The 21,391-nt window shown below is 48.9% G+C and overlaps 1 protein-coding gene across 2 annotated transcripts in view; it reads left to right on the forward strand.

Moving 5' to 3' along the window:
• LOC147115102 (uncharacterized) overlaps nt 1-21,391 on the forward strand; it is a 280,011-nt gene that overhangs the window by 207,266 nt on the left and 51,354 nt on the right. For both annotated transcript variants that reach the window (XM_085993392.1, XM_085993393.1), the window contains exon 9: nt 5,160-5,242. In XM_085993392.1, coding sequence (XP_085849518.1) covers nt 5,160-5,242 — 83 coding nt within the window. The remainder of the gene's footprint in view (nt 1-5,159; nt 5,243-21,391) is intronic.

Here is a 21,391-nt window from a genome sequence, read left to right on the forward strand (position 1 = left end):
CCTCAGCCAGTAGCTGCAGCTGGATACACTTCCTGCACACATGGTCGTCGGGGACACAGGAAGTGTCACTGAGTTCCCACATAGTGCAGGAGGAGCATTCCACGGGGCCGAGCTGTCCTGCCATGACTTACCCTCTAATTAATTCGAATTAAATTATACAAATCAATCCCACCAATTACACTACAGTTAAATGATATACTTAAGGGCCCTGGTTTACCAACAGTCCCCGCTACACCACAGAGACCCTAAAAACTATAAACCACAGAATTTAAGTTTAAAAAGGAGAGAAATACTCACCAACCAATCACTTACCTGCTTTCTGGTGACGTCACACTTCAATTACTTTTTACTTCTCTCCCTCCCTCTGAGCTTGGAGATTGGTAAGCCTACCTGCGCTCGGCCGCCACTTTTGTAGTCGCTCCTCTGCCGCCGCCGCCTCACCCAGGTCCGCCGCCGCTGTGGGGCCTACCTGCGCTCTGCCGCCGCTTTTGTAGTCGCTCCTCTGCCGCCGCCGCCTCACCCAGGTCTGCCGCCGCTGTTGTGGGTTCATTCCCACTCCAGAGACTTGAGCACAAAATTTTGTCTGACATAACAGTGCAGTACTGCAGGAACGCTGCATTGTCTTTTGGAAAGGACTTTAGACCGAGGCCCTGCCTGCCCGCTAAAATGGACAAAAACGATCCCATGACAGTATTCAAAGAAGAGCATTTCTGCAAGTATGTGCATGCAGAGTCTAATTTGTCCTGACTAGAGCGTGATGCAGCGCCACTGGAGTTGCCAGCTCTGCAGCACACTCAATAGCCGCTAGTCTCAAACCTGCATGATCAGGAATAGAGAGAACAACAACCTGAAGGTAGCAGGCCAGGTAGATAAGGTGGTTAAGAAGGCATACGGAATGCTTGCCTTTATTAGCCGTGGCATAGAATACAAGAGCAGGGGGGTTATGCTTCAACTGTTAGGCCTCAGCTAGAGTAATGCGTAATTCTGATCACCACATTACAGGAAAGATCTGATTGCACTAGAGAGGATACAGAGGAGATTTACAAGGATGTTGCTGGGAGTAGAGAATCTTAGCTATGAGGAAAGACTGGATAGGCTGGGTCTGTTTTCCTTGGAACAGAGGAGGCTGAGGGGAGACCTTATTGAGGTGTGTAAAATTATGAGGGGCCGAGATGAAGTGGATAGAAAGGACCTATTTCCCTTAGCAGAGGGGTCAAAAACCAGGGGCACAGATTTAAAGTAATTGAGGGAAGGTTTAGAGGGGATTTGAGGGGAAATGTCTTCACCCAGTGGGTTGTGGGGGTTTGGAACTCACTGCCTGAAAGGGTGGTAGAGGCAGGAACCCTAACCACATTTAAAAAGTACTTGGATGTGCATTTGAGATGCTGTAACCTGCAGGGCTACGGACCAAGAGCTGGGAAGTGGGCTTCGGCTGTATAGTTCTTTGTTGGCCGGCGCGGACACGATGGGCCAAAATGGCCTCCTTCCATGCTGTAACTTTCTATGATTCTAACTTTTGTATTTATATAGCGCCTTTAACATAGTAAACTATCCCAAGGTGCTTCACAGGAGTGTTATAAGACAAAAAATTTGAAAACATAATTAAATTTAAATTCACAACACAATATTGATTACCTGCCAGCTCTTCGGAGAGACGTTTGTACCAGAATAGTAAAATGGTTCTTATTTAAGAGCAAAATATCTGGGTTGTACAGTTCTGTTCTGACAGCCTCCAACAACATATTCTTGTATCTTGTTGCTGTTTAGATTTAAAAGAATAAGTTACAGAAGTTGGTAACAAAATATTGCAGCCACATTAATTCTCTTTGCTAGCTTATCTTCAGAAGTTACAGACTCCTGTATATAAATATATATTTCTGCAACTTCAGCTAGAATTTTAGACGGTTGCTGTTTGTCAAAAGAAGAGGAAAGTCGCCCTCTTGTGGTATTTTGAAATATGTAATTCACAGCCAATAGTTTTACTGTTTCCCACTTAGAAATTGTATTTTCAATAATGCACTCACATATTTTCCTCCAGAGTTCTATTATCGATTTGTTTGTTTTTTTCCACAAAGAAATACCCAAGTGCAGTGTCAGTTGGGTTTGCAAATGTTTGCCCAGGTTTAGGAAAGTGTCATGTTTGGTTCTGAGTTTAAACATTGCAGCAAACCATGTGCTGTCATCATTGTTCTTCCCTTTAATTGTCACTTCCTATTACAATCCCAGTAATAGCCAGTCAAAAGAAGCTTTAAGGAATTGTCTTTTGACCGTACAGCTGTTTCTCTCAGTTTGACTCCTGTTGATGACACTTGTTCAAAGGATGATGGTGCCTTTGTCTTACACTGGTGCAGGCTAAACACACAATTTTTGCCTTTGGGCGGTGTTTTTTATACTAATTATTTATAGTCTATGTATTTCGGGGAATATCGCCCACCCAGCTCCGCAGTATATCTTCTTTATCCTCCCCTCTGATTTTATCCCTCTCCTCCTCAAGGTGATTCATGCTGGGACAAAGCTCCACAGGTGCCCTAACAGCTTTCCAGTATCTTGCTGAAGTCGCCATTCATGAGCCCTGACATTGAGTGTCTTTGTGCTAATTTACCATCGGGACCCTCGCAACTGAGCCTGCTCCTCTCCACCCAGTATCTGTAAATGTGCCGCTCCAACAAAGGTCACCTGGATAGCAATCAGTACCAGGAACCCTGGCCTCTTTTTGTTCCCCTTTTTTTCCCTGTTTCTCCACCTCCCACCAATCCAGACCTTGGATCAATGTTATGGGCAGTCTGACAGCACAGAGTTGGTCATGGGATCGAATAAGTTAGAGCTGTGTCATCAGCATACATACGAAAGCTGACTCTTATTTCTGTTGCTGATGTGACCAAGGAGTAGCATGTAAATGAGGAAGAGGAAATGGACAGAGATGGATCCTTTTGAGATTGCAGAGATAATGGGGCGGGAAGTGAAGTTGTTGCTGGAGGTGCATTGGCTATATTTGGATAAGTAGGAGGGGAACTACACAAGGGCAGTCCCATGCACCTGGAAGATAGAAGACAACAGTGTGGCTGGCATTTGCAGAGTTAGAGAAAGGATAATGCAAACTGGTCACAATCATAGATGATGATAATCATGACTTTGGCCAGGGCAGTCTCAGTGCAGTGAGAAGAGCAGAAGCTAGTCTGCAGGGATTCGAACAGACAGTTTAGAGAGAGATTGACACAGAACTGGGAGGCAATAATGCATTTGAGAATCAGAGAGAGAAAAGGGAGGCTAAAGATGGGGCACTAGTTGGAGAGTATGGAGGAATCAAGTCTGGAGCATCCTGGTCTGTGTAACACAGTACAACACCATAACGTTAATGGCTGTCTGAGCCACGAGGAAACTACTTGACTCTATCTTTTGAGTAGTTTCCCAGATAACAGCGATGATGATAAAAATGAGAATGTAATGGCAAACCTTATTTAGTGTGTGGGGAAAAGAGCTGGAAGATCCATGTTTTAATATTGTTATAAAGACATTGCATGCTTTTTCTTACAGCATTGTGCCATGCATTTGTACATAAATAAAGAAAAGGTTTCTCACACTTCATGAACCTCTTTAATAATCGTAAAAAAATACACTTTGATTTCTGTAAGTTTTAGTATTGTCTCCATGACAGATGAAAACATAAGTGAACCAAGAGGAAAAATAAATGCTCAGGCCTCGTGGGAACCTGTGCAGATGAAAGGGCTCGAGAGACGTCTGTGTCGTCCTGATTAGATATTAAACAGGTGACTTTAAGGAGGGTAAAATCAAAAATCAAAACAGTTTTTTTTGATTGGATTCAAATATTCACCCTTCAGCAAACTCGCACTAAACAGTAGATGGGGTAGATGATAACTGTGCTGTTCCCTGTGTAGTAGCACACTGGAGAAAATGGTGTGGTGACAGATGGAATGCCCATTGTGCGTTGGACTATCTCTAATATCTCAGCACTCAAACGATATAGCCATGAGGCTAAGTTTACATTTCCCCATCATGCACACGTTCTCTTCTAGTGCACAGAAGATTGAGGCAGTTGTGTTGATTGCATAGCCTCATTCAGGGACACTCAGACCAGTTGTGTTTCTTTTGAACACAAAGGGGGAAAAATTCAGTATCGCCCTGTTTGGGGCGCCATTATTGGCCGTGCGCAAAGGTTAGCGCCTGCCGCTAATTATCGCCTCCGACAGCAAACTTGGCTTTTATCGCCCTTGGAGGTGATTGGAGTGCTAAATCAGGCGCTTCACATCTGTCTTAAGGCGCAAAGGCCAAGGAGCAAGGCGCTAACTCTCAGCGCTGGCAAAGCACATGTGATGTCAGTCAGCAATGGAACACAGACACACTGGCACCAGCCAATTCTTAAAGGGGAGTTCTGACGAAAGGTCATCGACCTGAAACGTTAACTCTGTTTCTCTCTTCACAGATGCTGCTTAACCTGCTGAGTTTCTCCAGCATTTTCTGTTTTTATCTTAAAGAGGAGGGTTTATCTTGGTCTCCATCCACATCCTGTTCATTGCAGCCTTGAATCTCGGCCTGGAGAGACCTGTACATCAAATCTGCTGGAAAGATCAATGGAGAGACCCAGGGAAGGAGCTCAGAGTGCAGCCCCCACAGTCTCTTCTAAATAGATACAAGGAAGGGCAAATCAAAATGAGCCTGCAAAGTGCTGCTCCATACTCAAAACTCCTTCACACAGTGTGGAATCTCTCCAGAAGTCTCTCTCTCTCAGAATGCGTGGTGCAAAAATGTCACCAACAAAAAAAGGCAGGAAGCGGTCGCCTTTAAATAGCGCTCCCCCAGTCCCTTCCTGACTGCAAAACGCTCCCCTCAACCTGTCGTTGCTAGCGGCAGGTGGTAAGGCAGGGGGCACCACTCAATATCCGGTCCGGGGCGCTACCAGGGTGTTGCACACTCGACTGACGTCACGATCTGCCGGCACAGGAGATCGTGGCGGTAGTGTTTAGCGCCGCCGCAAAATGCTAACGGGTGGCGCTACCAACTGAATTTTTCCCCCAAACTCTTTCAACTTCTTCCCCACATGCACCCAACCTTTTCTTTGGGTTTTCATAAGCTTATTAAAACAGTTTCAGCAACTAAGTGAGTGAGCACTTTGACATGACCAATTATTTTCTGCTTTGTAGAAGTACCTGCTGAGCAATCCGGCCCACCTGAGTGCTGCTGTGGATGAACACTTCTTCATTAATGAGAGCATCTCCCAAGTCAGGTAAGTGGTGATTAGCAGAGTCCCACACCATTGGTGTTTGAGTACTCAAGTAACGAAATCAGAATCTGGCTTGTGAAGTTGTGAAAGTTCAATGTGAAATGCTTGACTGAAGTGTTCTTTAATAATAGTGGCAGAGATCCCTTGGGTTGCTCATGGTACGTTGAAGAATTTGCTATTTTAAAATGACAAGTGCATTGCACCATGTAGCACGTGAGGTACTATTCTGTAGGTGAAGTGGAGTGTTATGCAACCTGATGTGTCCCGTTAAGGCTACCTGCCTAATTGCTGTAAACATGCGCACTGCTGAGGTCAGTTGGAGGGTATTTGATTCGCTATGGCTTGTCTGCTACATATAATTCCCTTGCCCCCAAGGTCGGAAAAGCCAAGAGGAAATAACTGCTTTATTTTTGACACTCGGAAGTGTAACACCTGTTGTGTGATGGACACCTCTCAGGAAGTGGATCGAACGTCATTGCTTACTGTAAGGCCAATGACAGCAGGAGCAGTACACCATGCGACACACACTGTATCATGGTGCTGCTAAGATGGAGTTGTGTTTAGCTTGGCCTGGCTGGAGGGCTCATCCTGAGTCAATTAGAGGTTGCTTACTGTTGGTGAGGAAAGCATCTGCTTGTAAATTCCTGGCTCCAGGTCAGGTGAAACCAGTAAGAAATAACTGCTTTTCCTCTTGTTTAATACTTTTAGCACCTTGGTATCAGAAGTGTGATGAGATGCACACAGGGTGCAAGACTTAATACCAGCAGATCACCCATGTTGTTACTTACAGGGAGTGATAGGATACAACTCTATATAGTGTTTTATAATAGCATTATAGCATGCAACAAGCAGTGTATACAGTATTGCTGATTTACTGTGACTGATTATGCACAAAAAATGAGACCTTGGGGATATCCCCTTACACACAAAGGTCAGGGAAAAGGGGTGTAGACCCATTATATAGGGCTGCTGTGCCTTTACATTGCATCTGTCTCTTTCCTATTCCCTCAAGATTTTTGTTTTGCTTTCCCTGTATTTGTCTTGCACCATCTGTGTCTGTGTGTATCTGTGTGTGTCTGTGTGTGTGTTTCTCTCTCACCCTGGCACACTTCTTTGTATCACTCTCTTATTGTTTCTGTCACATTCTTTCAGTGACTGTTAAACAACCATGATCAATACATGAGGCAAGAAGCAGTGTAACAGAGTGAGAGAGCAACAGTATGCAAGCTGTAGGATGTTGAGAGCTCTATATCCGAGATAGGGATACACCTTTAAGAAGTTGTATAAAAGGCGGTACAGCTTTAAGAGACCATTGAGCTGAATTGCCTTTAATCAGGAACGACCCCCAGCCTGCAACAGTGGAAGGCAGGGAAATGGTTCAGTTGGACAGAGAGTAACTGAGAGGGATAAGGGTCAGGCTGGAATGTAATACTGCCTTGTTCATCGCTACAAGTAAAGACATCAATGGGTGAATAAACATCCCTTGTTTTAAGCTCTGGTCTGTGCGTCCAATTGACCACTGGGTCCTGGGCCTGCTTCAGCTTGCTGCACATGCTGTCAGAAGTGGGATTTTGGCATGCTGAGAGAGGCCAAGATCCACTATCATGGAGGAAATGTTGAGAGCATTCATGCAGGCCACATTGGTACAACATGAGCAAACTAACAAGATTCTGGAACTCCAGCAAGAAAAAAATCGGACCTTGATGTTGAAAGTGGAAAGAACGGAGGTGGAGATCCAGAATTTGATGCGGAGATTGGTGTTGGGAGGATCCAAGTTGACATACCCGACCGAGCGAGCGACCCGCGGCCTGTCCGACCGAGCGAGGGACCCGCAGCCTGTCCGACCGAGCGAGGGACCCGCAGCCTGTCCGACCGAGCGAGGGACCCGCAGCCTGTCCGACCGAGCGAGGGACCCGCAGCCTGTCCGACCGAGCGAGGGACCCGCAGCCTGTCCGACCGAGCGAGGGACCCGCAGCCTGTCCGACCGAGCGAGGGACCCGCAGAATGTCCGACCGAGCGAGGGACCCGCGGCCTGTCTGACCGAGCGACGGACCCGCGGCCTGTCCGACCAAGCGAGGAACCCGCGGCTTGTTCGACCGAGCGACCGACCTGCGGCCTGTCTTTCCGAGCGAGGGACCCCCCAGCCTGTCCGACCGAGCGAGGGACCCGCGGCCTGTCCGACCGAGCGAGGGACCCGCGGCCTGTCCGACCGAGCGAGGGACCCGCGGCCTGTCCGACCGAGCGAGGGACCCGCGGCCTGTCCCTCCGAGCGAGGGACCCGCGGCCTGTCCCTCCGAGCGAGGGACCCGCGGCCTGTCCCTCCGAGCGAGGGACCCGCGGCCTGTCCCTCCGAGCGAGGGACCCGCGGCCTGTCCCTCCGAGCGAGGGACCCGCGGCCTGTCCCTCCGAGCGAGGGACCCGCGGCCTGTCCCTCCGAGCGAGGGACCCGCGGCCTGTCCCTCCGAGCGAGGGACCCGCGGCCTGTCCCTCCGAGCGAGGGACCCGCGGCCTGTCCCTCCGAGCGAGGGACCCGCGGCCTGTCCCTCCGAGCGAGGGACCCGCGGCCTGTCCCTCCGAGCGAGGGACCCGCGGCCTGTCCGACCGAGCGAGGGACCCGCGGCCTGCCCGACCGAGCGAGGGACCCGCGGCCTGCCCGACCGAGCGAGGGACCCGCGGCCTGCCCGACCGAGCGAGGGACCCGCGGCCTGCCCGACCGAGCGAGGGACCCGCGGCCTGCCCGACCGAGCGAGGGACCCGCGGCCTGCCCGACCGAGCGAGGGACCCGCGGCCTGCCCGACCGAGCGAGGGATCCGCGGCCTGCCCGTCCGAGCGAGGGACCCGTGGCCGTATCCACATGGGGAGCAAATGCTCAAACCCTCCGTACGGCAGCACTTGCCCTGGTGTAGTCTACAGCGGAGTACTGCTCTTCAGCATGGCTATCAAGTCCGCATGTCAAATCCATTGATGTTCAGCTGAATTCTACTAAGAGAATTATCACCAGTACGCTTTTATCGACACCAACACCTTGGCTGCCCCTGCTTGTAAACATCGTACCGCCACGCCTACACCGTGAATATGCAGTCTCCAGAGAATACAACCGCTACACTAGCAAAGACATGCCGATCCAGGCCGCCTTGAACAACCTACCACCAACCCGTCTCAAATCTAGGCCATTTCGGACCATCGCCAAAGCCCTTCAGCGATCTCCCCTCAGCCTTGATGACTGATGGCGAAATGCTTGGACGAACTGTGACATACTGAATTAAATCCTTATAAAGAACCCCCCAGTACAACCTGAGGGATCAAACCTTCCTCGCAAACAATGGATAACGATCAACCGCCTCAGAACTGGTCATGGTAGATGCTGCCACCTTCTCCATAGATGGAAGATTAAAGCATCCCCATCATGCGACTGTGGAGCTCCTGATCAGACCCTGGAGCACATCATTGAGCACCGCACTCAGAGGAAGTTCACAGGCAGCCAACAAGATATCCACGCTGTTACACCGGAAGCTTTGGCCTGGATATCCAACTTCGATATTGACATTTGATTTACTTTGCCACTACCATACGAAAGAAGAAGATTGTGAGCATTTGTGAAGCAAAGATTTTAAAAATATGGGAAAAGGGTTCATTGAATGGCACAGGTTAGACTGCTCTTGTTGTTGTCTGTAAGAGCCCTAAGTAAAATGAGTTAGAAAGTCTAGCAGACATGGACCCACGGCATAAAACAGGCCCAAAATGAAGTGTTCCATTTCCTAACACTAACATCTCTACAGCTTGATGAATTCAAAACTTCACACAAAAATAGTCATAAAAAGACAAAGGAAAAAAAGTACAAATTGGAAAATAAAATGTTATCAATACACTACTTTACAATAGAAACAGAAAATGCTGGAAATATGCAGCAGGTCAGGCAGCATCTGTGGATAGAGAGTCGGAGTTAACCTTTCAGGTCGATGCCCTATCATCATCATTAATTTACAAGCCTTGCAAAGAGGTTTTTGAGCATGATCTTAAACAGGAAAAGATTTTTTCTCCCCAGGTGGTGCACCATTCTAATCTTAGTTCATTGGAAGAACTGTGACCAACATTCCCTTTAAGCTGTGTGGCCACAGCTCTGCAGGTCCCGCACAGCTGGTGAGCCGGCTTTTAAATAGAAAGACCGCCCGCACGTACGTATAATTTTGAATGGCCCGCGCAGCATGTTAAACGGGCCGCACGGGCCAAAAATAAATTAGAGGGAACATTACCTGTGACAGTCTACATTCTCATTGTGAACTAATGACATCGAGGAATAGTGGTGTAAATTTGGCACAAGAATGATAACATAAAGCAGCAAATCGCCTGCCAGTTCCACTGCTGCTGCTCCACTGAGAACCATGCAAACAGTGGCTCAACACAACACATTACGGCAGACCCAGAGCAGACACAACATCCCAGAATCCAATGTATCTACTGGATACCAAGAGTTCCACCCTGCACCCCCAGCCTAATGGGTGTATCTCAGCAGATTGATTCAGCTTGTTGAGACACGTCATATACATTGGGATGCTCTGGTTATCGTCAAAACAGAAGGAGCACTGTGCCCACACAAGCACGTGTACACCACATTAAGAAGTTGCAAGTACCTGCCTGTGCATGCACAACTGCATTTCACACTTGGGAACTGGCACATTGCTGTGACAGAGGGTGCAAGTAAAGTGGCACTGTTTCATGTGCCTCACTCATACTAGATCCAGGCTAGAAAAGTGCCAAAGCGTAATAACTAATCTTTGTAGTATAGCTGGTCTTTGCAATCTGGAAAGACAGATATTGAGGGCTGAAGTTGTGAAAAAGTTATGATGGAGCAGGCATTGATTAAATGTGATTCTGTTGTGAGAAGATAAGATACCAAGTTACTTAAAAAGAGAACATTATGAAAATTTGTGGCAACCCCAAACAAATTTTGTAACCTCTATTATATGATTTGCTCCTAGCCAGAATTTTAGGTTAACCACAGTAATTGAAATGAGAAAGGATGTATGTATTAAAAAAGAAATTATAACGTTGACAATTGATAGAGAAGTTCCAGACTTTCCTAAAAAGGAAAATGTACTGAGGTTAATTTAATACATTTTTGCATCTGGATTTTCAAAATTAAGTTTCTCATCCTAGTGAACCAGCCAATCCCCAGGCATTCAGCAGGAGACCCTTTCTAGTTCCTGGTTATCATGCAACACTCTACATTTATAATGGTAGCTATACTGTATCAAGCCCAATGAATGAATATGGTTAGTTATGTATTCACAAAAATCAACTTTCATTTGCAATTCCTCTGGCCAGGGGAGATTTTTTAATATAAAACTCAAGACTGCAAGGATCCATTTTTCTTTGTGACATATAGGAGATGGAAAAATATCCTTCAGTGCTAGAATAACATTGAAGATGTGGATCTTCGTCAAATGTTATTTAGATTGTAAGGATGTAATCAAAAACAAACCCTCAGAACAAAGGATATATGAAATGATGCATTACAGTTCGATGATGCATTAATGCTGCAACTGTATCATCAGTGGGACACAGTTTCACTTTACATCAAAGCTGCAGTTAGAGTAACTGCAGCCTGAATCCAAAGTCAGGGCACAGTGTGACACCAAAAGAAAGCAGATATAGTCTCACTTCCGTCAGTGTCAGTTCAGGCCCAACACAATTTACTGTTGGTGCAAAGCCTGAACTGCTTCACATCGATACTAAATTTGTAGCGTAAATGCACCCTGAAAGGCATAAGCAACTTGTATAAGGATAGCCTTTGATCGCCATTAGTAACCCATAATATCCAGAATCGCCTGTGCAAGTAGGCACAGAGCCAAGAACTCGGAAGGTCAGTCTGAAGCAGAGGTACTCTGTGGTATTTGAGTAGAGTTTTGTAGGTTGATAACTGCTGCATCTAAAGATGATTAATCTTGCTTCATATTTCATTGGCTAATACTGCGCATTCCTTAGATAACCCTCCTACAGTAGTACCTCACAGGGAGGAGGGAACACTCCTCTGTCTTGGATACAGGGCAGTGCTGTGCCAAACAGCATTTCTTACTGAACAGTTGCACTGTGGTGAGTAGTGCTTGGTGAAGGTACATCAGATACTTAAGAAGTAAATTGACCACTTTTCCTTATTACAAAGTTCTGGTATTGCTCTTTTTTAAAAATACACACACAAGAGCCAACAGCAGTACTGTATGGCAGCCACAAGTTCAAGTGGTGGTTTGTGAATGTGTGTAATACTAGGTTCAGATCCCATGCTGGAACAAGAGTTCTCTTAAACTTTGTTCTCAGGATGTGAGTAACGTTGGCAAGGCCACATTTATTGCCAGTCCCCAGCTGCTTTGAGAAAGTGGTAATGCGCCTTCTGCTTTGTAATTGTTTTTACAACTGAGCAGCTTGCGAGGTCACTTCAGAGTGCTTTGAGCCAACCACCTACACATTATGCAGGCCACACCAGGTGGCAGGTACCTTTTGCTAATGGACCTTAGTGAACAAGTTGGGTCTGTAAGACAATGGTCTTTTTATATTCTGGTCCAAGCCCACAGATTGCCATGTTTAAAGAATTTAACTAAACAATTTGCCAAATTGGGATTTGAATTCCAAATTTCTAGGTTTCTGATCCAGCACATAAGAACATAAGAAATAAGAGCAGGAGTAGGCCATATGGCCCCTCGCGCCTGCTCCGCCATTCAGTAAGGTCATGGCTGATCATTGACCTCAACTCCATTTTCCCGCCCGATCTCCATATCTCTTGATTCTCCTAGAGTCCAAAAATCTATCTTATCTCGGCCTTGAACATACTCAGTAATTCAGCATGCACAGCCCTCTGGGGCAGAGAATTCCAGAGATTCACAACCCTCTGAGTGAACAGATTCCTCCTAATCGCAGTCTTAAATGGCCTACCTCTTATCCTGAGACTATGCCCCCTAGTTCTAGACACTCCAGCCAGGGGAAACAACCTCTCAGCATTTACCCTGTTCGTCCCTTTCAGAATCTTATATGTTTCAATGAGATGGTCTGAGGCGCGAGTTGGGTAGGATTGATTGGGGAATGTCACTCAAAGGGTTGACGGTGGATAGGCAATGGCAAGCATTCAAAGACCGCATGGATGAACTACAGAATTTGTTCATCCCAGTTTGGCATAAAAATAAAACAAAAAAGGTGACTCAACCATGGCTAACAAGGGAAATTAGGGATAGCATAAGATCCAAGGAGAGGACATATAAATTGGCCAGAAAAAGCAGTAAACCTGAGGATTGGGAGCAGTTTAGGATTCAACAAAGGAGGACAAAGGGATTAATTAAGAAGGGGAAAATAGAATATGAGAGTAAGCCTGCAGGGAACATAAAAACTGACTGTAAAAGCTTTTATAGATATGTGAAGAGAAAAAGATTGGTGAAGTCAAGCATAGGTTTGCAAAAGTCAAGCAATAGTTTGCACATTCTCCCCGTGTTTGCGTGGGTTTCCTCCGGGTGCTCCGGTTTCCTCCCACAGTCCAAAGATGTGCAGGTTAGGTTGATTGGCTATGATAAAATTGACTCTTAGTGTTAGGGGGATTAAATACGTGGGGTTACGGGGATAGGGTGGGATATGTGTTGGTGTAGGGGTTACGGGGATCGGGTGGGATATGTGTCGGTGCAGGCTCGATGGGCCGAAATGGCCTCTATCTGCACTGTGGGGTTTCTGTGATTTCTGTGATAGGTCCCTTGCAGTCAGAATCAGGGGAATTTATAATGGGGAACAAAGAAATGGCTGACCAATTAAATACATATTTTGGTTCTGTCTTCACAAAGGAGGACACAAATAACTTCCCAGAGATGTCGGGGAACATAGGGCCTGATGAAAGGGAGGAACTGAAAGAAATCAGTATTTGTAGGGAAATGGTGTTAAGGAAATTGATGGGATTGAAGGCCGATAAATCCCCAGGGCCTGATAATCTACATCCTAGGGTACTTAAGGAAGAGGCCCTAGAAATACTAGATGCATTGCTGATCATCTTCCAACATTCGATAGAATCTGGAACAGTACCCATGGATTGGAGGGTAGCTAATGTCACCCCACTATTCAAAAAAGGTGGTAGGGAGAAAACGGGGAATTACAGACCAGTAAGCCTGACATCAGTAGTGGGGGAAAATGCTCGAGTCCATTATAAAAGATGTAATAGCAGAGCACTTGGAAAACAGTGACAGGATCGGACAAAGTCAACATGGATTTACAAAAGGTAAATCATGCTTGACTAATCGACTGGAATTTTTTGAGGATGTAACTGGTAAAATAGATAAGGGAGAACCAGTGGATGTGGTATATTTGGACTTTCAGAAGGCTTTCGATAAGGTCCCGCATAAGAGATTAGCGTGTAAAGTTAAGGCCCATGGGATTGGGGGCAAGGTATTGACTTGGATAGAAAACTGGTTGGCAGACAGAAAGCAAAGAGTTGGAATAAACGGGTGTTTTTCCAAGTGGCAGGCAGTGACTAGTGGGGTACCGCAGGGATCAGTCCTTGGACCCCAGCTATTCACAATATATATTAATGATCTAGATAAGGGAACTAGATGTAATATCTCCAAATTTGCAGACGACACAAAGCTGGGTGGGCAAATGTGCTGTGAGGAGGATGCCGAGAAACTCCAGGATGATTTGGACAGGTTGGGTGATTGGGCAGAAGCATGGCCGATGCAATATAACGTGGATAAATGTGAGGTTATCCACTTTGGTGTCAAAAACAGGAAGGCAGATTATTATCTGAATGGCAATAGATTGGGAGAAGGGGAAGTGCAACAAGACCTGGGTGTCCTTGTGCACCAGTCGCTGAAGGTAAGCATGCAGGTGCAGCAGGCAGTTAAGAAGGCAAATGGTATGTTGGCATTCGTAGCGAGAGGGTTTGAGTACAGGAACAAGGATGTCTTGCTGCAGTTGTACAGGGCCTTGGTGAGACCACACCTTGAGTATTGTGTGCAGATTTGGTTGCCTTATCTGAGGAAGGATGTTCTTGCCATGGAAGGAGTTCAGCGAAGATTCACCAGGCTGATACCTGGGATGGCAGGAATGACGTAAAGGAGAGATTGGGTCGATTGGGCTTGTACTCTCTGGAGTTTAGAAGAATGAGAGGGGATCTCATTGAAACTTATAAAATTATGACAGGACTGGACAGACTAGATGCAAGAAGGATGTTCCCAATGGTCGGGGAATCCAGAGCCAGGGGTCACAGTCTAAGGATAAGGGGTATGCCATTTAGGACAGAAATGAGTGGTGAACCTTTGGAATTCTCTACCACAGAAGGCAGTAGAGGCCAATTCATTAAATATATTCAAGAAGAAGTTGGATATATTTCTTAAGGCTAAAGGGATCAAGGGGTATGGGGAGAAAGCAGGGACCGGGTACTGAATTTGGATGATCAGCCATGATCGCATTGAATGGCGGAGCAGGCTCGAGGGGCTGAATGGCCTACTCCTGCTCCTATCTTCTATGTTTCTATGTAGATCACCTCTCATTCTTCTAAACTCCAAAGAGTATAGGCCCATTCTACACAATCTCTCATCATAGGACAGCCCTCTCATCCCAGGAATCAATCTAGTGAACCTTTGTTACACCGCCTCCAATGCAAGTATATCCTTACTTAGTTAAGTCATAGAGTCATAGAGTTATGCAGCACGGATCGAGGCCCTTCGGCCCATCATGTCCGTGCCGGCCATCAAGCCCTGTCTAATCTAATCCCATATTCCAGCATTTGGTCCGTAGCCTTGTATGTTATGGCATTTCAAGTGCTCATCTAAATGCTTCTTAAATGTTGCGAGGGTTCCTGCCTCCACAACCCTTTCAGGCAGTGAGTTCCAGACTCCAACCACCCTCTGGGTGAAAAAGTTCTTTCTCAAATCCCCTCTAAACCTCCCGCCCTTTACCTTGAATCTATGCCCCCTAGTTATTGACCCTTCTACTAAGGGAAAAAGCTCCTCAGTATCCATCCTATCTATGCCCCTCATAATTTTGTACACCTCAATCATGTCCCCCCTCAGCCTCCTCTGCTCCAAGGAAAACAAACCCAATCTGCCCAGTCTTTCTTCATAGCTGAAGCGCTCCAGCCCTGGTAACATCCTGGTGAATCTCCTCTGCACCCTCTCCAAAGCAATCACATCCTTCCTGTAGTGTGGCGACCAGAACTGCACACAGTATTCCAGCTGTGGCCTAACCAGTGTTTTATACAGCTCCATCATAACCTGCTTGCTCTTATATTCTATGCCTCGGCTAATGAAGGCAAGTATCCCATATGCCTTTTTTACCACCTTATCCACCTGTTCCGCCGCCTTCAGGGATCTGTGTACTTGCACACCCAGATCCCTCTGACCCTCCGTCTTGCCTAGGGTCTTACCATTCATTGTGTATTCCTTTGCCTTGTTAGTCCCCCCAAAGTGCATCACCTCGCACTTTTCCGGGTTAAATTCCATTTGCCACTGTTCCGCCTGTGGTAAACCACGTTCACTATCGTATCACTGTTAGTAGTTAGCACTGTTCACCACTGTTCGTTATAACTGTATCACTGACCACTATTGTATCACGGTACGAGGTCGCCTCTTGCCACACTGCTATACCTGGGATGACCACTGCCGACTCCGCCTTGGCTCCACCCACCAGGCCAGGTATAAAGGTGAGCGACTGGCTGGTATTCCTCCTGCTTGGATCGGATCACCCACGAGAGTGGGCTCTGTTATTTAGTCAATAAAAACCTTTAGTCACCTTCGTAACTCTTCGCCTTTTATTGGAGGAATTGATAGGTATATCAATTTTATTGACTAAATTTAATGATGTCCGACAACGAGTCACAACCGGCGGAGGAGCCACCAGCGCAGCTCCCAGGAGCACAGCCACACCAGCCAGCTTGGCTGCGAGCCCTCAGACCACCGTACCTGGACCTGAACCCACGAGCAGCAAACTCAGCCGCAGACTTTAAACACTGGCTGGTCTGCTTCGAATCATACCTGAGAGAATCCAGCGTCCCTCAGGCATCCAAACTAAGTGTCCTGCAGGCACAACTGAGCCCGAGAGTATACACTCTCATCGAGGACATGACTACCTACGAGACCGCCATCAACCTGCTGAAACAGAAGTACCGGACCCCGGTAAACTACATGTACGCTAGGCACCTCCTAAGATCACGGCCGCAACAGCCAGGAGAATCAGTAGCCGAATTCTCACAGGCGCTATATGCACTCGCCAGGAACTGTGACTTTAAATCGGTGTCGGCAGCCGAAAATACTGAAGATAATATCCGCGACGCATTCCTGAAAGGCCTACGGTCCGAGTACTCACGGCAAAGACTGCTGGAAGCTAAAGACCTCAGCATGGAAAAAGCTGAAGCCCTCGCTATCTCCCTGGAAGTGGCCCACCAAGATCAGGAAGCATTCACCAGGTACTGCTCGCGACCCTGGGACTCGGGCCCGACCCCTACCACAGCACCCTTCCCAGCGCCGCCCCCGGGACCTACCTCTGCGTCGGCGTCCCGGACCCGACCGGCCCCGCCTCCCCCGGCACCGGCCCCGACATCGGGCATCCGCGATCGGGCCGCCGGCTGTTTTTTTTGTGGCCAGGAGAAGCACCCGAGGTCGCGCTGCCCAGCCAAGAACTCCATATGCAAAACCTGCCTGAAGAAAGGCCACTTCTCCAAGGCCTGCAGCAGCGGATCCTCAGAGGCCAGCAGTGCCGCATGCGAACTATGGGGGCGGCCATCTTCGTTTAGGGCAACTGAGGCCAGCATCCCCACACATGAGTCATGGAGGCGGCCATCTTTGTTTAGGGCAACTGAGGCCAGCATCCCCACACATGAGTCATGGGGGCGGCTATCTTTGATTAAGGCAACCGACCCCAATAGTGCCTCATGTGAGCTACGGGGGCAGCCATCTTCTCCGTCATTTTGCCCCACCTCGTGGGAGACGCCATTTTACTCACCACGCCCGACCGCCTCGCCCGCAGATGACAACGACTCGCTCAGCTACACACTAGCTTCCGTCACCCTGGACCAAGCCCGCCCGCACCATCTGTCCAAGTCAATGATGGACATCAAAGTGAACGGCCACGCCACGACCTGCCTGTTCGACAGCGGAAGCACGGAGAGCTTCATCCACCCAGACACGGTGAGCCACTACTCCCTCTCTGTCCTACCAACGCGCAGCCGAATCTCGATGGCATCGAGGTCCCACGCCACGGACATCAGCGGCTACTGTGTCGTGACCCTGTCGGTTAAGGGCACGGAGTATAAAAACTTTAAACTCCTCGTCCTCCCCCATCTCTGCGCTGCCGTCCTACTAGGGCTGGACTTCCAATCCCACCTCCAAAGCGTAACCCTAGCATACGGTGGACCCCTCCCCCCACTCACAGTCAACAACCAGCAAACGTTAAACCGCCCACCGCGTAACACCTGCAGCCTCTCCACCCTCAAGGTCCCGCCACCCTCTCTGTTTGCTAACCTTACCCCTGACTGCAAACCCGTCGCTACCAAGAGCAGGCGGTATAGCGCCGGGGACAGAGCCTTCATTAGCTCTGAGGTGCGGCGCCTCCTGAAAGAGGGCATTATCGAGGGGAGCAGCAGCCCCTGGCGTGCCCAGGTCGTAGTCGTAAAGACCGGCGATAAAAACCGCCTGGTCATCGACTACAGCCAGACCATAAACAGATATACCCAGCTGGACGCATACCCCCTCCCCCGCATATCTGACATGGTCAATCAGATTGCACAGTATAAAGTATTCTCGACCATCGACCTGAAGTCGGCCTACCACCAACTCCCTATCCACCCTGAGGACCGCCAGTATACCGCCTTCGAGGCGAATGGGCGCCTATACCACTTCCTTAGGGTCCCCTTCGGTGTCACTAATGGGGTCTCGGTCTTCCAAAGGGAGATGGACCAGATGGTTGACCAGAACGAACTGCAGGCTACATTCCCCTACCTAGATAACGTCACTATCTGCGGCCGCGACCGGCAGGAACATGACGCGAATCTGGAGAAATTCCTCCGTACGGCCCAACGGCTGAACCTCACCTACAATAAGGAGAAATGCGTGTTTAACACCACGCGCCTTGCCATCCTCGGCTGCGTAGTGGAGAACGGAATCATCGGCCCCGACCCAGAAAGAATGCGCCCCCTCATGGAGCTACCCCTCCCCCACTGCCCTAAAGCACTTAGGAGAACCCTGGGGCTTTTCGCCTACTATGCCCAATGGGTACCCAATTACGCGGACAAAGCCAGACCCCTCCTGAAAGCCACTTCCTTCCCCCTCACGGAGGAGGCGTGCGCGGCCTTCTCCCTCATTAAGGGAGACATAGCCAAGGCCACGATGCACGCAGTGGACGAGTCCATCCCCTTCCAGGTGGAGAGCGACGCATCCGACTTCGCCTTAGCCGCCACCCTAAACCAGGAGGGGAGGCCAGTGGCCTTCTTCTCAAGGACCCTACAGGGCCCCGAGATCCGACATTCGTCGGTCGAGAAAGAGGCCCAGGCGATCGTGGAGGCAGTACGGCGCTGGAGGCACTACCTGGCAGGCAAACGATTTACCCTCCTCACCGACCAGCGTTCGGTGGCTTTCATGTTTAATAACAAGCTGAAGGGCAAAATCAAGAATGACAAGATTTTGAGATGGAGAATCGAGCTCTCCACCTACGATTATGAGATCTTGTACCGACAGGCAAGCTGAACGAATCCCCTGATGCCCTTTCACGAATGACATGCGCCAGCGCGCATATCGATAGGCTTCAGACCCTCCACGACCAGCTCTGCCACCCCGGAGTCACCAGACTCCACCATTTCATTAAGGCCCGCAACCTGACCTACTCCATCGAGGAGGTCAGGACCATGACCAGGAACTGCCAGACCTGTGCGGAGTGCAAACCGCACTTCTATAGGCCGGGCCGAGCAAGCCTGATCAAGGCCACCCGCCCCTTCGAGCGCCTGAGCATCGACTTTAAGGGGCCCCTCCCGTCCTCTGACCGTAATGTGTACTTCCTCAACATCGTTGATGAGTACTCCCGTTTCCCCTTTGCCTTCCCCTGCCCCGACATGACCAGTAGCACGGTCATTAAGTGCCTGAATGCCCTCTTCGCCTTGTTCGGGTTCCCGAACTATATACACAGCGACCGGGGCTCCTCCTTCATGAGCGAGGAACTCCGGCAATTCCTCCTAGAGAGAGGTATTGCAGCAAGCAGGACCACCAGCTACAACCCCAGAGGTAACGGTCAGGTGGAAAGAGAGAACGCGACGGTATGGAAGGCCGTCCTCTTAGCCTTAAAGTCTAAGGGCCTCCCAACCTCCCGCTGGCAAGAAGTCCTCCCGACAGCGCTGCACTCCATCCGGTCATTACTTTGCACGGCCACTAACACCACCCCCCATGAACGAATGTTCGTTTTCCCCAGGAAGTCGACTACGGGAACCACTCTACCAACCTGGCTGACCGCCCCGGGGCCGGTCTGGCTGCGGAAACACGTGAGGGCCCATAAAACGGACCCCCTGGTCGAGAGGGTGAACCTCCTGCACGCCAACCCCCAGTACGCCTACGTGGCGTACCCAGACGGGCGGGAGGACACTGTCTCCCTACGAGACCTCGCACCCTCAGCCGATCCGGAAACACCGCCACCACCCCCCCCAACCCCAGCCCAGGTAGACGGCATGCCGGAACCCCACGAGCCCTCGCCGACCACGCAAACACCAGCATCAACACCGGATAAGGCACCAGCACCGGATAAGGCAACACCACCGCTGCGGCGATCGGAGAGGCTTACGAAGCCTCCGGACAGACTGACCTACCAGAATTGGTAGTACACTTCACCCCGCCGGACTTAATTCTAAACAAGGGGTGAATGTGGTAAACCACGTTCACTATCGTATCACTGTTAGTAGTTAGCACTGTTCACCACTGTTCGTTATAACTGTATCACTGACCACTATTGTATCACGGTACGAGGTCGCCTCTTGCCACACTGCTATACCTGGGATGACCACTGCCGACTCCGCCTTGGCTCCACCCACCAGGCCAGGTATAAAGGTGAGCGACTGGCTGGTATTCCTCCTGCTTGGATCGGATCACCCACGAGAGTGGGCTCTGTTATTTAGTCAATAAAAACCTTTAGTCACCTTCGTAACTCTTCGCCTTTTATTGGAGGAATTGATAGGTATATCACCGCCCATCTGACCAACCCATCTATATCGTCCTGCAGACTGAGGCTACCCTCCTCGCTATTTAGCACCCTACCAATTTTTGTATCATCCGCGAACTTACTGATCATACCTTTTACATTCATATCCAAGTCATTAATGTAAACCACAAACAGCAAGGGACCCAGCACCGATCCCTGTGGCACCCCACTGGCCACAGGCTTCCAGTCACAAAAACAACCTTCGACCATCACCCTCTGCCTTCTGCCACTAAGCCAGTTTTGTATCCAATGTGCCAAGGCACCATGGATTCCATGGGCTCTTACCTTCTTGACCAGTCTCCTGTGCGGGACTTTATCGAAGGCCTTACTGAAATCCATGTATACCACATCCACTGCGTTACCGTCATCCACACACCTAGTCACCCCCTCAAAAAATTCAATCAAATTAGTCAGACATGATCTTCCCTTGACAAAGCCATGTTGACTATCCCTGATTAATCCTTGTCTCTCCAAGTGGAGACTAATTTTGTCCCTCAGAATTTTTTCCAATAATTTTCCTACCACTGATGTTAGGCTCACTGGCCTGTAGTTCCCCGGTTTTTCCCTACTTCCCTTCTTGAATAATGGTACTACATTAGCGGTTCTCCAGTCCTCTGGCACATCCCCTGTGGCCAGAGAGGTCCTGAATATATGTGTTAGAGCCCCCGCAATCTCTTCCTTTGCCTCACACAGCAGCCTGGGATACATTTCATCCGGGCCTGGGGATTTATCCATTTTTAGGCCTGCTAAAACCGCCAATACCTCCTCCCTCTCGATGTTAATATGTTCGAGCATATCACAGTCCCCCCGCCCTATTTCTATGTCTACATCGTCCTCCTCCATAGTGAAAACAGATGCAAAAAATTCATTTAGAACCCCTCCTACATCTTCCGGCTCCACACACAGATTGCCACTTTTGTCCCGAATGGGCCCTATTTTTTCCCTAGTTATCCT

Source organism: Somniosus microcephalus, chromosome 7 (assembly GCF_052327205.1).
Source record: "Somniosus microcephalus isolate GS21.2 chromosome 7, FLI_Smic_1.0, whole genome shotgun sequence".
Lineage (NCBI taxonomy): Eukaryota > Metazoa > Chordata > Chondrichthyes > Squaliformes > Somniosidae > Somniosus > Somniosus microcephalus.